The sequence below is a fragment of the Nansenia antarctica genome, assembly GCF_963989245.1.
Source record: "Nansenia antarctica genome assembly, chromosome: 19".
In the NCBI taxonomy this organism is placed as follows: domain Eukaryota; kingdom Metazoa; phylum Chordata; class Actinopteri; order Argentiniformes; family Microstomatidae; genus Nansenia; species Nansenia antarctica.
The window spans coordinates 12,634,960-12,651,240 of record NC_137692.1 but is presented as its reverse complement, the minus strand read 5'-3'; the positions used below and the strand labels follow the sequence as shown (position 1 = coordinate 12,651,240).

General features: G+C 44.1%; 1 protein-coding gene across 1 annotated transcript; it reads right to left on the bottom strand.

Annotated features, from left to right (window-relative positions):
* Positions 1-1,833: 1,833 nt before the first annotated feature.
* LOC308173885 (dynein regulatory complex protein 12-like) lies at positions 1,834-4,156 on the bottom strand (the record flags this gene model as incomplete). Its single annotated transcript, XM_080548938.1, has 6 exons — positions 1,834-1,962; positions 2,377-2,507; positions 2,846-2,938; positions 3,342-3,461; positions 3,705-3,773; positions 4,090-4,156. 6 exons carry the CDS (start codon positions 4,154-4,156, stop codon positions 1,834-1,836), a joined length of 609 nt encoding a protein of 202 aa, XP_080405064.1.
* Between the last annotated feature and the right edge of the window lie 12,125 nt (positions 4,157-16,281).

Below are 16,281 nucleotides of genomic sequence, written 5' to 3'. Positions count from 1 at the left end.
TCTTTCAGAGAAATAAATGGGCCTCGGACGGGGTAACATTGATTGCCTTGAAGCCAGAGTGTGTGAGAGGCATCAGACTGTACATACATGTTGCTACATGAACACACACATATGAGAACACACACACACACACACAGACAAACACATCCCATCTTGGATTTCTCCTACAGTCCTATAAGCCAATGAACCTACAGAGACTTTGTGTTTGTTGGTATACAAACTCTATATACACGTTTCACTTGTATGTGATTCTATTCATGTTCCAATCAGTTTCCATTTTAATTTATCTCTAGGGATCAACACAGTTCAATTACATCAATCAAATCCACTATACAACAATGCAATTGGGACACACACAAAGACAAGAACATTAACTGCCTTCATACCATCCCTCTTTGTGTAATGTAGGTAAAATAGGTTGTTTGATCAGTTAGTTCTGTGAGGCACTGGACTGCAGAACCAGAGGAATCAGACAATCATAGGGTAAAGCAACAGGCTCCGGGAGGGGGGGTGAGAGAGGGGGGGTGAGAGAGAGAGAGAGAGAGAGAGAGAGAGAGAAAGAGAGAGAGAGAGACACACAGTGAGAGAGAGAGAGAGAGAGAAAACCAAGTGCTCTGGTTAAAGCAGGAAATATTGGCTCTCAGATAAAGGTTTTGACTTCATGTATTTAATTGTTCGTTAGAAGAGAATTACCCTAATCCCTAAGTAAACGACTCATTAAGCCAGATATGTGACTAAAGAAACCACCGCAGGCCGCCAGGAGACTGGCAGATGAGAGTGTTTGAAAGTGAACTGTTTATCCCTTCTCCCTCGGGACATGAGGTTTAATCTGTAGCAGGGTGTTGAATGTAATTTCCAGGGCCATTTGTGTTTCGCTTTATCGGTTATTTGTCTTCCTCCTTTTGAAACACAGTTTAAAAAACCATGTTGTTTCCTCCTTTTGACCCATTTACTTGGCCTGTCCTGTCACTTTTAGGATGAGATGTTTACCTTAGCAATCCCACTCTGGTTTCAGGTTGTGCTCTATTATAAAGCCTACACAGTCATGTATTACACATAATGTTGCCAACAGTACAGTATCTGTCATGGTGAAATCTGCAGCCCTCTCTCTATCAGCCAAGTACCTACAGTACCAGCCTGCAATTGATAACTGTGCAGTGATAACATGCCATCTAGTGGACGTTAGAGGTACAGCACTTGATTTCAATAACAAGACCTGGAGAACTCTGAATCAGATAGAGTGTGCACTTTGCTTGACGTTTATGATGATGAAAAAAGCCCAATGTCAAGCCAAACTCAGTAGTAGCTAATTGGTAAAATGACGAGCTCTCAAACAGACTATGTGTAAAGTGTAATGTAAAAGTGTATTTATTTGTCCTCCTGGCATTGTTGCTGTGAAAACCCATCAGTCTGGTACTGTCAACTGGTAGCCATGTGGAAATGATGAGATCTCTCACAGACTTCAAAAAAAAGTTGTTGTTATGTTCTGTACACAAGATATATACTGTGCATGTCGCATATTTGAGCAATGAGTGATGAGATATGCATATGTTACGGTACATGTGGGAATACGGTACATGTGGGAAAACTAGGGTTAGGGTTAGGTGCTAGGGTGACTTGGTACATGCTGGCATGTCTAACCCTAACCCTAACCTTAACCCTAACCCTACCCCTACCTCTAACCCTAACCCTAACCGTAGCACCCTAGCACCTAACCCTAACCCTAGTATTCCCACATGTACCGTAACATATACATACACAACAGATAGGATACAGTACAGGAGTGATTCAGTAGAGAAAACTCCATTCAGTGGGACCGTTGTTAAAAGTCCTTCAGATGTCCAGCGGGTTCAGGCCAAACTCAGACAGCAGGTCTTTACATTCCTGGTGTACAGCTGTGCTCTCCTCCTTCCAGCTAAGCCCAGCTTCACCCAGGTGGGACAGCAGACTGTCCAAGGTGTCCTGGAAATACAGCAGGACAACATAAAAATAGAATACATTTAAATGTTTGGCATTTAGCAGACGCCTTATTCCAAAGCGACTTACAAACAATACATTTTGAATACTAAGCAAGTGAATCATCAATCCACCAGTCATAGCAGGAAGAGTAATCCAGCTCAGGCCCGGGGCCATTGATAGAAGGAAAAACCTTCTTCTATTTTCTATCTTCTTCTAATAGAATAACTTTTTTTCCAATGGTCACTTCAGGTGGGGCATTGTTTACTAGTAAAATAGGCATTGCATCAGAGGTGTGTTGTAAACATTTGACAACATACCTCTGATGCAATGCCTATTTTACTCATTTAATGATGAAAATATGGTGATATTGTTTTTTCTCATCCATAGATCTTGAGATCGTTTACTCAATTCACCTACATGTAGGATCTTCTCGTAGTCCGTCTCCATGTCGTCCAGTTTGCTTTGTAAGTTAGCGATGGTTGCGTCTTTCTCCTGCTGATTCTGCTTATGCTCTGCACACTCTGACTTCAGCTCTGTGCGGCACTGAGCTGGACAAACACAAACATATGTTACGGTACATGTGGGAAAACTAGGGTTAGGGTTAGGTGCTAGGGTGACTTGGTACATGCTGGCATGTCTAACCCTAACCTTAACCTTAACCCTAACCCTAACCCTACCCCTAACCTTAACCCTAGCACCCTAGCACCTAACCCTAACCCTAACCCTAGTTTTTCCACATGTACCGTATTCCCACATGTACCGTATCACATACACAAACACATTGGCACAGGCAAAACTTTTTCATTATAGTACTGGAGTTTTCTAAGAGCAGATGTTCTATTTTGAACTAGACATATTTGAGGAACAGCACATTACTGTATCTTACCAAGCTGCTCTCTCAGCAAGCAGACCTCATCCTCCAGCCTCCTCACTTTGACTGTCATGTCTGTCTGCATGGTCTTATACTGACGGGTCAGATCTGGGAGGAATGAAAGTGTTCATCACATTGCCACCCTAATCCTGTGTTTGAGTAGAAGATATAGATGATGATCCCAATAGTTTATTTGTCTAGGCCGGGGACATAATAAACAAAGCTAATAATGAGGAATATTGTATAGGGTAACCACACCATGTCCAGTAAGCTACCTGAATCCCAAATCAACGTGCGTGTGTGTGTGTGTGTGTGTGTGTGTGTGTGTGTGTGTGTGCATGTGCGTGTGTGTGTGTGCGCATGCGCGTGTGCGTGTCAGAGGACAATGCTTGAGGAGCCAAAGAGCATCATTGCCTGCAAATAAAACGTCTCTTCAGCAAGGCAGGAAGGTTATAGGAGTTGATTTGGGATTCAGGGGGTATTATGTCTTGATATGTTTGTGATGAAGTACCTGCACTGACGTCCCTCCTGTCCTGCCTCTCCTGCTGCAGCTCCTGCTCCGTGTCTCTCACATGACGTCTCAGCTCACAGCTGAGGGACCGCGCCTGCGTGGCTACGTCACCCCTCAGAGCTGATACACACACACACAGACACACAGACACACAGACACACACAGACACACACACACAGACAGACACACACACACACACACACACACACACACACACACACACAGACACACACACACACAAGGCAGGCAGGTTGAAATACTGTAACGTCATTTCATAGTTCTGGTTTGTTCAAATGCACATAATCAGTTAGTAGTTATTTATAGGAATCACGTGGGACCCATGGGTGGTAGCTATACTCTCACCGAGATGATCCTTCAGAACTGTGACATCCAGCACACTGCGCCTGTACTTCGCCTCAAATTCATTTGCACCTACATAAACATAAACACATGATTTAAAAAAAAAAGATAATCAGAATCAGAAGACTTTATTGCCATGACATGTAAACATGTTAGGAATTTGGTTTGGGACAGTGGAGCACGGTTTACAGCAGGACAGGTGCAAGACAGGACAAGACAGTGCAACCCAACATCATAGTGCAAGAGTCATACATAATATAAATATAAGAAGTGCAAAGATCAAGTGTTCATGTAAATTTGGGTCCTAACAGTAATTGGATCATGATATAAGAATGAATAATCTTAACAAACAACAGCACAGAGAGAAAAGAAAACGCAGGAAAAGTACCCTCCTCTGATTTCTTCTTTTTGGTATTTTTGATCTTTCCTTTCCCCTTCTTTTTCTTAGGAGGCATAATGATTCTTCCAGAGATAATATTAATAATCTGCAACAGGCTACAATGAACTCAGACAGGACGTGTTGGACCTTTCCATGGCGGTCTGCTTTGGCGTCCCGTTGCGATGACAACGAGACGCCCTCGGGGACTCAGGGGGTGTGTTTAACCACTTTTACTTCCCATGTTTATTTCTCCATGTACTTGAAGTAGGTACATGTACACTTTCCATATGGATTTTGAATATATTGGTAAAAGTGATCAGGTTTGGACGAATGCTGAAATGACACAGATCTGCTTTTGTTATCCTACTGTCACCTCAGATAGGATAGTTCCTGGGTGGGCGAAATGGCGTGACTGCAGGGAGTAGCCTACGGTTGCTGCTACAATAAGCACCACCTCTCTCCCCAATAATAATATTATAATATAATAAATAATATATTATTAATAATAATGAGATTAGTACATAATCTCGTCCAATTGGGGCAGAAGTGTCTGAAGGAGAGCTGTGTTCTCTGAACGATAAAAAAAAACAAAAAACGGCATGTTTCGTCAAAGAGTTCCGGATTCGTTTTTGCGACTTCAAAATAAAAGCGCGAGGTCACGAAGTTCACTGTACGTCACGTTCTACCTTTTGAGTCAGGAGGAGAGCACCTATATTTTCTTACCACATTCATCACAAGTTGGGTTGTGTTTACATGAATGTCCTACTTTACTTGGGGTGATTTAACAGATGATAAAAAGACATCAAGTAGACTACAAACAGAGAGCATCCTAATCACACCGTTTTGTTGGCCTCCGTCAACGCAAAGTTGCTATGAGAGCCGCTGATGCCTTGGTAGCAGGTCTCAGTCTTATTCAACAGTTGCATTGGCATCCGTCAAAAGGAATGTTCCTGTGGGCGAGGAGGGAGGTATTAGAGAATGAATGTAAGGATGGAGGGTTGGGGTTGATGAATCTGGAGGTGAAAAAGAAGGCTATGAGAATGAAAAGGATGGTGAAGTATGTGTATGGGGGTGGAGAGTATGCATGGGAAATATTCCTGAAATATACCAAAGGATAAGGTATGAGGGGAAAGGAATTGTATGACAGGGTAATGATGAGGGCTAGGTTGGGAAAGGTGAGGGATTTGGTGTATGAATCTGTACCCGGTTGTATGCCTGCAATGGTGGTGGTGGAGGATGCAGTAAGGGAAATGGGAGATGAGATGTGCAAGGGGGCAGCGAAGGAATATGTTAAAAATGATTAAAGAGGGGTTGTCAGTGGAGCGGAGGCCAATGGTGGATAGGGAAGTGGAAGAGGGAGGAGGGAGAAGGGAGGTGGAGTTCTTTATAGGTGAGGGGGATCCAAATTAAAATGGGAAGGTCTGAAGACAAGGATGATATATAGGATACTGAGGAATGGGAGGGTGAGGAGGCCCGGCTTCAGAGAAAGTCTGGGCAAGAGTATTTCCAGAGATGAGGGTGGGAAGGGTGTGGGAGGAACTTGAAGGTGAAGTGGAATTCCATAGAATGTGAGGAGATATTTTAACAACGTAATTATAAGTACATTTTAACGCAAATGTTGATAGGATGTGTGATGTATGTGGGGGAAGCAGCGGAGACATTTATGCACCAATATGTGGTGTGTGTGAGACTGGGGTTATACAGTGCCTTGCAAAAGTATTCACCCCCCTTGGCTTTTTACCTATTTTATTACATTACAACCTGTCATTTAAACATGTTTTTAATCAGAATTTTATTTGATGAATCTGCACAAAATAGTGTTAGTTTTTAAATGAAATGAGAAATATATAAAAAAAGAATTAAAAAAAAATAAAGAACTGAAAATTGGCATGTGCATATGTATTCACCCCCTTTGTTATGAAGCCCCTAAAAACTTCTGGTGCAACCAATTACCTTCAGAAGTCACATAATTAGTGACATGAAGTCCACTTGTATGCAATCTACTGTAAGTGTCACATGATCTGTCAGTATATACACACCTTTTCTGAAAGGCCCCAGAGGCTGCAACACCTAAGCAAGAGGCACCACCAACCAAACACTGCCATGAAGACCAAGGAACTCTCCAAACAAGTCCGAGACAAAGTTGTTGAGATGTACAAGTCAGGGTTGGGTTATGAAAAATTTGCTTTAGCAGTATGCTTGGGGTCGTTGTCCTGCTGGAAGGTGAACCTCCATCCTAGTCTCAAATCACTTACTGTCTGGTACAGGTTTTGCTCAAGAATATCCCTGTATTAAGCACCATCCATCTTTCCCTCGACTCGGACCAGTTTCCCAGTCATATTATTAGTACACTGACATACAGTGTGTTACTTTAATGTACATGTTAATGTAACATGTGTGTGTGTGTGCTCCACTGGCTTGGCCTGTGCGGCGTGGGCCCAAGGTGGTCATGTTGTTGACAGGTCACGCCGAGGTCAGACACAAGACAGAGTACACCCAGATAATGATGTCACATCCTCCTCTGTTACTATGGCAAGCGGCCACCGACAGTAGTCTTGGCAACATCCACCTAACATCACATTGGGATTTGTGGTTTTCAATATTCTGTCTTAGCAGTGGTGTGCCGTCAGGGCCAGCAAGGCCTTCTCTGCTGGCCTAAACATCATCAGAATATACATTTTATTTTAATATATATTTTCCACAAATATGTATTAATGATTCCCCATAGTCTATTCTCTTCATTTCATAGCTTTCCTCTTGGTTGCGCTGCTTCCAGTCTACGATTGAGATTTGGAGGGCTGGCCTTTATGTTAGAGCTTTTATCCAATCAAAATGTGTTGCTAGGGGGCTCCAAAATCTGCCTGCCTGCACAAAAAACGGTGCCGCGAATTCGACCTGTAACTTAACGTTGGAACGAGAAAACCTGTGGCGTACCTAGTAAACCTACGTAGATGCGAGCAAAAGCAACAACGGCGCCTGCTGTAAGGCTCAATGATGTCAGCACCCAGCACGTCTTTTGATTGGATACGCACTATTGATACGCACTATTGATACGCACTATTGATATTCACTATTGAGATGCAATATGCCGGTAGATGTGAAACTTTTGAAAGTGCGCAGGGAAACGGAGCGCCACAACGAAAGCTTTCGTTGACTGATCGATAATACTGATCGATTGTGTCCTGTTTTTGGGTAAACAATAACTTTCATTTAGGGGACACGATGAAAGCACCGAGTCCACAAACAGAGGAAACTACGTTGAGCTTCTTTCTTTTCTGGCTGAAAACAACCCAGATTTACATTACCACCTGTCCACAAACAAAGTGTTTACTGGGACGTCAGGCAAAATACAAAACGACCTGATTTTTGATGGGAGAAGAGATCAAAATGGAGATTAAAAAGGCACCCTTTGTCGCTATTATGGTGGACGAGACGACAGACGTGGGTAATGTAGCGATCTTAACCCTTGTGTGGTGTTCACTTTTTAGACCCTTTCGTACTCTTCGGGTCAAGTTGACCCGGGACATCATTGGGGTTTTGAAAGCACTTTTCCTGACACGGTGCTCCTAGTCCCAATGGTGACCCGTACAAGGGAGTATGCTCAGGGTGCAAGATAGCCCCAAAATAGCCCATAATATTAAAGAGCGCCTCCTGTGGGCACAAACAGGTACTGTACCCATTAATGCACAATAGGTACTGTGTTCACATTCAAAAGTGTATATTTTGTTCTGGTGGACCTAGGGGGCTGCCCTTTGGAGGGGCTGGAGCAGAGGGTGCCTAATTATAACCCTCAAAGTGTCAGACCCCTGGGAATAGGTGGGGCCGAACGGCAGCATGATGAGTAGAGGCGTTTTTACGCACATGATGCTCCTAACTTCCACTAAACAAAATCCACTATAATAAAGACTTGGTTGTCATAAATCATACTTATCTAGGAAAAATGTAAATGAAACAATGTTTTTATTGATGTTTATTATTTTGAACTTATATTCTCAATTGATTTTCAAAGCATTATAATCAAAGCTGTAAAAAATACAGGTGATGAACAAGAATAATGCTACAAATGCTGAAACACAAAACATGTGGAATGTACACTGTTTTAGTCACTGAAATAACACTGGTTACAATTGTGTGTGCATGGGCATGTCTGTCTACACAACACATGAAGTACAGCATTTGACAGTATGTGTACCACAAATGTACTTTTTGCAGTTGCTGCATGTGGTCCCTGTCTTTGTGTCCTTTGAGGGTCCACACACCTCGCAGCGCTTCCTCTTTTTGCCATGGGCTGCAGTCTAGAATAATGAAAATACTTTTTTTTTAGATAATGAAAAGGATTTTTTTTTCCACCACGTCTCCTAATACTCTAAATCACTCACACACACACACACACACACACACACACACACACACACGCACACACGCGCACACACACACACACACACACACACACACACACACACATATTTACATTTACATTAAAAATGTTGGCATTTAGCAGACGCCTTATTTCAAAGCGACTTACATTTACCAAAGCGATCAATACATTTGACTAAGCAAGTGAATCAACACAGACACACACACACACAAACAACCGCAACAGGACACTTACCTCAGGCACTGGAGATTGTGGTTGTGTGGGTTGTGCAGGTGGAGCATCTGTAATCCTCCTCACTATGGCTAGAGAAGTTGGGGTCCTGGGCATATGCTGTCTCCTTTGGATATGCGGTGTCACCAGTGCCATACCTAGCTCCTCAAGGAAAAGATGTCGTCTTTGGAGCTTCCTTTGGTTCCAGTCTGGGTTGACTGCCATCCAGATTGAAAATGCATTGTAGGCTGAAACATCCAGGATGTTGAAGAAGATCACGAGAGGCCACCGTAGAGTTCTTCTTTGGCAGCTGTAGCAGGCCAGCAGCTTGTCCAGGTTGTCTACTCCACCTTTGGTGGCGTTGTAGTCAAGTATGACCTCTGGCTTACGGTCCTCCCGGCCACTGATTCTTCCATCCCTATGTAGAGTGCTCATGAGCATCACATTCTTGCCCTTTTTTGGTATGTAAGACACCAGGGTAGTGTTGGCTGTAAACACAAAGTTGGAGGAATGGACTGGCCTGTTCTTCACATTTAGAAACTGGGGTGGGAGCTCCGTCTTGTTTTTTCGGACTGTTCCAACCATTGTCACCTTTCGTTTGAGAAGTTCCTGTCCCAGGCTGTAGGATGTAAAGAAATTATCACAGGTGATGTTATGGCCACTGAGGCCCTGTGACATATCCAACACCACCCGTGTCCCCTGGTTTCTCTCAGGGGCTCCTCCCTCTGGCTTCCCTGTATACATTTGCATGTTCCATGCATACGATGAAACGGCATCACAGGCAACCCAGATTTGTATTCCGTACCTTGCTGGTTTGGAGGGCATATACTGCCTGAAGGGGCAACGACCTCTAAACCCCACAAGCCGTTCATCCACAGTTAGATTGGGCCCAGGGTTGTAAAGAAGTGGAAGCCGGTCCACCCACTTGTCCCACACCGTGCGGATTGCAGCCAACTTGTCCCTACGCCGTCTAACAGGTCTTGATTCCCGGTCATCAAACCTGATGACCCTCGAGTAGATATTGAAGCTCTTCAGAGACATTGTGGCTCTAAAAATTGCTCTCCCTGTCTCCACATCCCACAGACTTTCAGTCGACTCCCCTCTTGACCTATAGACACCTGCTAGGATGAGGATCCCAAAATAGGCCTGTAAGTGTGTGTTGTCCATTTCTTTCCACTCCTCCCCGAAAACACGTCTCCCCTCAAGGTTGGTCATATCAAGAATTATTTTCTGAATTGAATCAGTAATCAGCAGCTCAAAGGATGACTTGATATCATCAACATGAGTCACTGCCAATCGTGTGGGCCCTGGTACCATCCTTATAATGTTAGCAGCTGAGCGGGGGGGCTCTCTCATTGGGGATGAAGACCATTCAATTTGGCCATTCTTGGACAAATATGTGTGGGCTCCTGCAGTGGCTGGCTGTGGGGCTCCTGCAGTGGCTGGCTGTGGGGCTCCTGCAGTGGCTGGCTGCGGGGCTCTTCCAGTGGCTGGCTGCGGGGCTCTTCCAGTGGCTGGCTGTGGGGCTCTTCCAGTGGCTGGCAGTGGGGCTCTTCCAGTGGCTGGCTGTGGGGCTCTTCCAGTGGCTGGCTGTGGGGCTCTTCCAGTGGCTGGCTGCGGGGCTCTTCCAGTGGCTGGCTGTGGGGCTCTTCCAGTGGCTGGCTGTGGGGCTCTTCCAGTGGCTGGCTGTGGGGCTCTTCCAGTGGCTGTCTGCGGGGCTCTTCCAGTGGCTGGCTGCGGGGCTCTTCCAGTGGCTGGCTGTGGAGCTCCTGCAGTGGCTGGCTGTGGGGCTCCTGCAGTGGCTGGCTGTGGGGCTCTTCCAGTGGCTGGCTGTGGGGCTCTTCCAGTGGCTGGCTGTGGGGATCCTTCTGCTGCATGCTCAGAGTGAAACTCATCTCCAAATTCACTTTCAGAATCAGAATACTCTGAATTAATTTCTACATTATCCTCATCTGAAACATCCTCCCCCCTTCAACTTCACTATGTTGCTCACTCTCTTCTAATATTATCTCCACGGCCCTCTGAACACTGTATCTTTTCTTCATGTTGCTGGTGGAGGATTGTAGTTGAAATGACCTATACACTGGGATGGAGAGCTATTTCTCTCTTTTATCCCTCCCATGATGTGCAGGTGCAGTACAATATTATTATACATTTTTTTTTACAACATTGCACTTCAAAGGGTAAAAAGTGCGAGAGCAGACAGCTTCTCGGCGCGGGAAAGCCAGAGCAGACGGTTTCTTGTGCAGGTGTGAGGAGTCCAGTACAATATTATTCTTTATTATTATTATACAATGTTGCATTTCAAAGGGTAAAGAGTGCGAGAGCAGACGGCTTCTCGGCACGGGAAAGACAGAGCAGAGGTGTGTGAGTGAGTGAGTGAGTGTCAGTGTGAGTGTGTGTATGTTTCTGTGTCTCTGTGTATCCGGGTCAAAATGACCCGAACACCTTATGAAGGACATAAATGTGTTGGGGTATTGTAGGATGTGTAAAAAAAATAAAATAAAATGTTTTTTGTTTTTCATATAAAATGAGCCAAGGACATGGAGTTTCAGATTGATAAATTTATTCTTGTACCATTTCTCTTTAAGTAAAAATTGAAAACGGGTCAGGTTGACCCGAACACCACACAAGATGTTAGTTTAACACTCTTCATTGTAAATGCGGATTTATTGATTAAAAATGCTTCGGAAATATTAATATAACTCTGTTGTACTTGTCTGACTATGTTAAGGTGATGCAACGCCCGGTTATACTGTGTTTCTGTCTAGTTTCTAGAGCCTTGGCGTCATAACGATGGTATTAAGAGGTAGAATAATTCAGGTAGGAATGTGTCGGACATCACTGAAGGCCTAGGTGTGAAATGCACCGCCCGCCACTGTGTCTTAGGCATTATGGGATTCAAAGTTTGTCATTGCAGAGTACAACGAAATGCATCTATGGCGTCTAGGCAACGGGTCGCAGCCATTATAGGCGACCCCGGAGCAATTAGGGGGTTTAGTGCCTTGCTCAGGGACACTTCGACACGCGGCCCACCGGGGATTCGAACCGCTGCAAGCTGCCGACTTTTGCGATCATTAGACACCGGCTCTACCGATTGAGCCACCGATCACCCCCGCTACATAAATGTGTGCTTTGTATGTGTTTGGATCAGGAACATGAAGGCGCCGTCTTGTCGCCGTGCCGACCCGAATGCATTCTGGCCGGGTCAGGATAATCACGTCAGAGTGTACTTGCCCCGCGTGGCGATCACCCCCGAGGGAGTCCACTTCCAGCACATCGTCCGCTCCCTGGCCCCGAGTCCAGGAAGCTGGCCCGTCAACGACATGGGTTACTCCACCTCAGGGGACATCGATGGGCGCAAGGCCTACATCCTGAAGAGCTCTTTACTCCATGTTGAAGTTCAGTCGCATTCAAGTGTCTTGACTCTATGCAGTTGAGTTTATTTTGCCTGTAAAGGTCATAATAAAGACTAACCCTGATAAACAGGCATTTCTGTCCCGTGACTATGGGTGTGTATATACGTTTCTCTGACACATTTACATTGATGCTAAAACGTACATGTTTTTTTATGTGCACTGACCCACTGTCAACTTAAGGGCTAAACAAATACATTAATCCAGCTGCTTAGAGCTAGCATAACATGTTAAAGGTACATTTGATTAATTTATGCGTGTGATTATTATGTGTTGATGTGATCTGTTGATTTGTGTCCTGATGTAATGTTCCATTACAGTGCACTATATACTGTCTATGTCAAATATCAACAAATAAAGTATCTGAGACTCTGAAGAGGATCATTGTTTTTTAATCTAAAGTCATAGATCTAAACTCATATAGCATGTCATTTGTCTTTTACTCTAGTAGTTTAGGAGTAAACAAATCCTAAAAAAAAAGAGTGTGTATGTGGGTTATTTGTCTCAGTTGAACCTAGCCAGATATTATCCTATGCAAGTCTGATGGACTGCATAGAGTCCAAGACTTTGTCATGTAGGCTATCAAAATAAAAAGACAGTTTCAAATAAAATCCTTCTTTCACTCACTCTATACAGTTTGATAGTGTGATAGATAAATAAAAAGGTGTAAAAGGGGCGCAGGGGTTAAGGCAGCCAGCTAGAGGTCTGAAGGTTGCCGGTTTGATACTTAATTTAATTTAATGTTGTTGTTTTTTTACATTTAACTGAAGCCTTCATGCAAATCGATTTACAATATCTGTCTAAGTAAGTGAATCATCTATCCTTCAGTAATCATAAGAAAAAATAAATGGAGAATTTCCAATTCGGGCTTGTGTGAACATTGATGACACAAGCCTGATTCTCATTCGAGGAATCACTGTTCTATTTATATCTATATCTTGCCCTTATATCACTATTTGCACTTCTGGTTGGATGCTAAACTGCATTTTGTTGTATTGTACTTGTTGTATGACAATAAAGTTGAATCTAATCTAATCAACAGATCATTTTCATGCGCTGTGTGGCTGCTCTAACCCGTTAAAATGAAACGCACAAGCGCCACTGACACTGACGTCCGTGGTGTGGTCCTGGCGTAACATGTCCTATTCTTCACACAGGGCACTTTCAGCTGTCAGAACATCAAGACTATGCCTGAAGTGACCTGATCAACTATCATGCTTTCACCATCCCTGCATCTGCCTACGTTTCCCAGGTCGGTCCAATTGGTTGGCATACATAGGTTCCATTACTGACAGCCCACCCAGCCAATGCCTAAAGCAACATTTAATTTAAATCTCTTGAAGTAGAAGTGGAATTCCATCAGTAAATTCCTCCGCTCTTGTCGTTCTAGAACTCCGACGGCTGCTACTCTGGCCTGGGCAGCGTTTTAGAACTCTGGCCTGGGCAGCGGTGTCAGCAGCAGGCTGTGGACCTGGGGAGATTCTTCATCAGGGAGTTCTACACCGTCTTTGACAGACAGAACAACATGGTGGGTCTGGCCCAGGCAGTGTAAGCAGAACCAGACACACCTCCACAGAGCTCAAATATCCCCTAACAATAAGTCCTCTAATAGAGAGTAGTATGTTTTATTTGATGCTAGAAATTATGGAGAAGATCAAAGATGGAAAGATGTGCATAACTGCCTATGAATTAAATATATTTGAACATTGCAAAAACATTGTCTGTGTAATTGATTTTTGGGGTGTATGGGTGATCTATGTATCTGAGAGCTCATGTAGTGGGGTCACAGTACAGTCAAGCGACCATCTTTGCTTGCTGCCGTTAAGGCCAGAGGTAATATAAATCACTTGTAGTCTTTTCTAACAGACCAGTTCTTTTGTATCTGAACAGGCACCAACATTAGGCTGTATCTTTTGACTTTTCAAGCTCTTTTGTTGAGATAGAACGACCGTCCTCTTAGAGGTGGAACCTTTCTGTAATCTAAGAAAAAGCTGGGAAAAGCAGGGAAGTTGGACGGATGCCGGTGGTATTCCGCGCTGCAGCTGTGCTGCAACTGCTTACAGTTATTGCTGTAGAACTTGTTACCTTTCAGAAGGACGCAACAAGGTGACCTCACTGACAACTTAAATAAATCAAGTAAATTGAGTACGCCTACAGGTGAATGATTGTAGATAATCATGATGAGACTCGTCATGCCGAGGGCTCTTGTGTGCAGCGCTGGTTCAGCCCGTGGATCAGTATAAGGTGTTTATCTTGCTAGTTTAGACACTGTGTAACCTGGGTATCTTAATATAAGGTGTTTATCTTGCTAGTTTAGACACCGTGTAACCTGGGTATCTTAATATAAGGTGTTTATCTTGCTAGTTTAGACACTGTGTAACCTGGGTATCTTAATATAAGGTGTTTATCTTGCTAGTTTAGACACTGTGTAACCTGTGTATCTTAATATCCCAAATCACTATCATTCTCGTATCTCCTGTAAGAGCTAATAGTTCCTCTGCTGTTTATGGTTCTTTCAAAGCAAACAAGCTTTTAGAGAAACAAGTTTAGTTGATGTCCGTAGACCCATGTCTACAGAACAAGCAAAGTCATAATTTGCCATCAATCCACACATAATACCCCAGAATGACAAAGTGAAAAAACATTTTTAGACATTTCAGGACATTTATTGATTTGCTCTGACAGTTCAGTTGTGCATCTAAAATGCAGAAATTATCGGAAAAAAACATGCAACATTTTTAGGGTTAGTGTTAAGCCTAAGCCTAGTGTTAACCCTAAGCCTGCCAGCTTTGCTGTCCTTACTCTTTCTTCTGCCACTCGGGCCTTCTCTGCCATGTACCTGGCCTGGACTTCCTCCATCTCCCTCTTCCAGACCCCTTGTTCTTCCTTTCTTTCTTCTGCCACTCGGGCCTTCTCTGCCATGTAGAGCTCTTGTTCCGCCTTTCTTTGGTTCGCCTCCAACAGCAGGGCAGCCTGGGCCTCTTTACACTCCTGTGGACATACAGTGAACACACTTAAGGTGCAATCTCAAATGTATTTGGCAAGAGGGGTCCCTTGTCTTTTCTGAGAATAAAACCAGTCAGTTGTCTCCCCTCATCTTTGTGTATTGTCTATTTTTAGCAATCCTAAATAGGGTGAGTGGGCAGTTATCAAATACAGTACCATAGTCCTTTGAAACTCCCCGATGGAGATAACAGAGCTATCACTCTGATAAACAATCCACCCCTCCACATACCCCACTGAACTATTGCCCCCCCTCGCACACACACACACACTTGACTATGACTCTCAGTACCCCCCCCCCCACCTTAGGATACTATAGACAATGGAAAATACCTACACTATGATGACAATGACAATACTTAATAATGGCTGCTCATCCCTGGTTAATGTGATCACTCTATAACCTTTGCACTACTGATGTACATTACTACCTTTGTACTACTGTATATTGCACATTGCACATGTCTCCTGACATGGGGTGGGTCTTACCTTCTCCACAGAAGCATATGAAGCCTGGGCTGCCATGTACCTGGCCTGGACTTCCTCCATCTCCCTCTTCCAGACCCCTTGTTTTTCCTTTGTTTCTTCTGCCACTCGGGCCTTCTCTGCCATGTACCTGGCCTGGGCTTCCTCCATCTCCCTCTTCCAGACCCCTTGTTCTTCCTTTCTTTCTTCTGCCACTCGGGCCTTCTCTGCCATGTAGAGCTCTTGCTCCGCCTTTCTTTGGTTCGCCTCCAACAGCAGGGCAACCTGGGCTTCTTTACACTCCTGTGGACATACAGTGAACACACTTAAGGTGCAATCTCAAATGTATTTGGCAAGAGGGGTCCCTTGTCTTTTCTGAGAATAAAACCAGTCAGTTGTCTCCCCTCATCTTTGTGTATTGTCTATTTTTAGCAATCCTAAATAGGGTGAGTGGGCAGTTATCAAATACAGTACCATAGTCCTTTGAAACTCCCCGATGGAGATAACAGAGCTATCACTCTGATAAACAATCCACCCCTCCACATACCCCACTGAACTATTGCCCCCCCTCGCACACACACACACACACTTGACTATGACTCTCAGTACCCCCCCCCCCACCTTAGGATACTATAGTATAGACAATGGAAAATGCCTACACTATGATGACAATGACAATACTTAATAATGGCTGCTCATCCCTGGTTAATGTGATCACTCTATAACCTT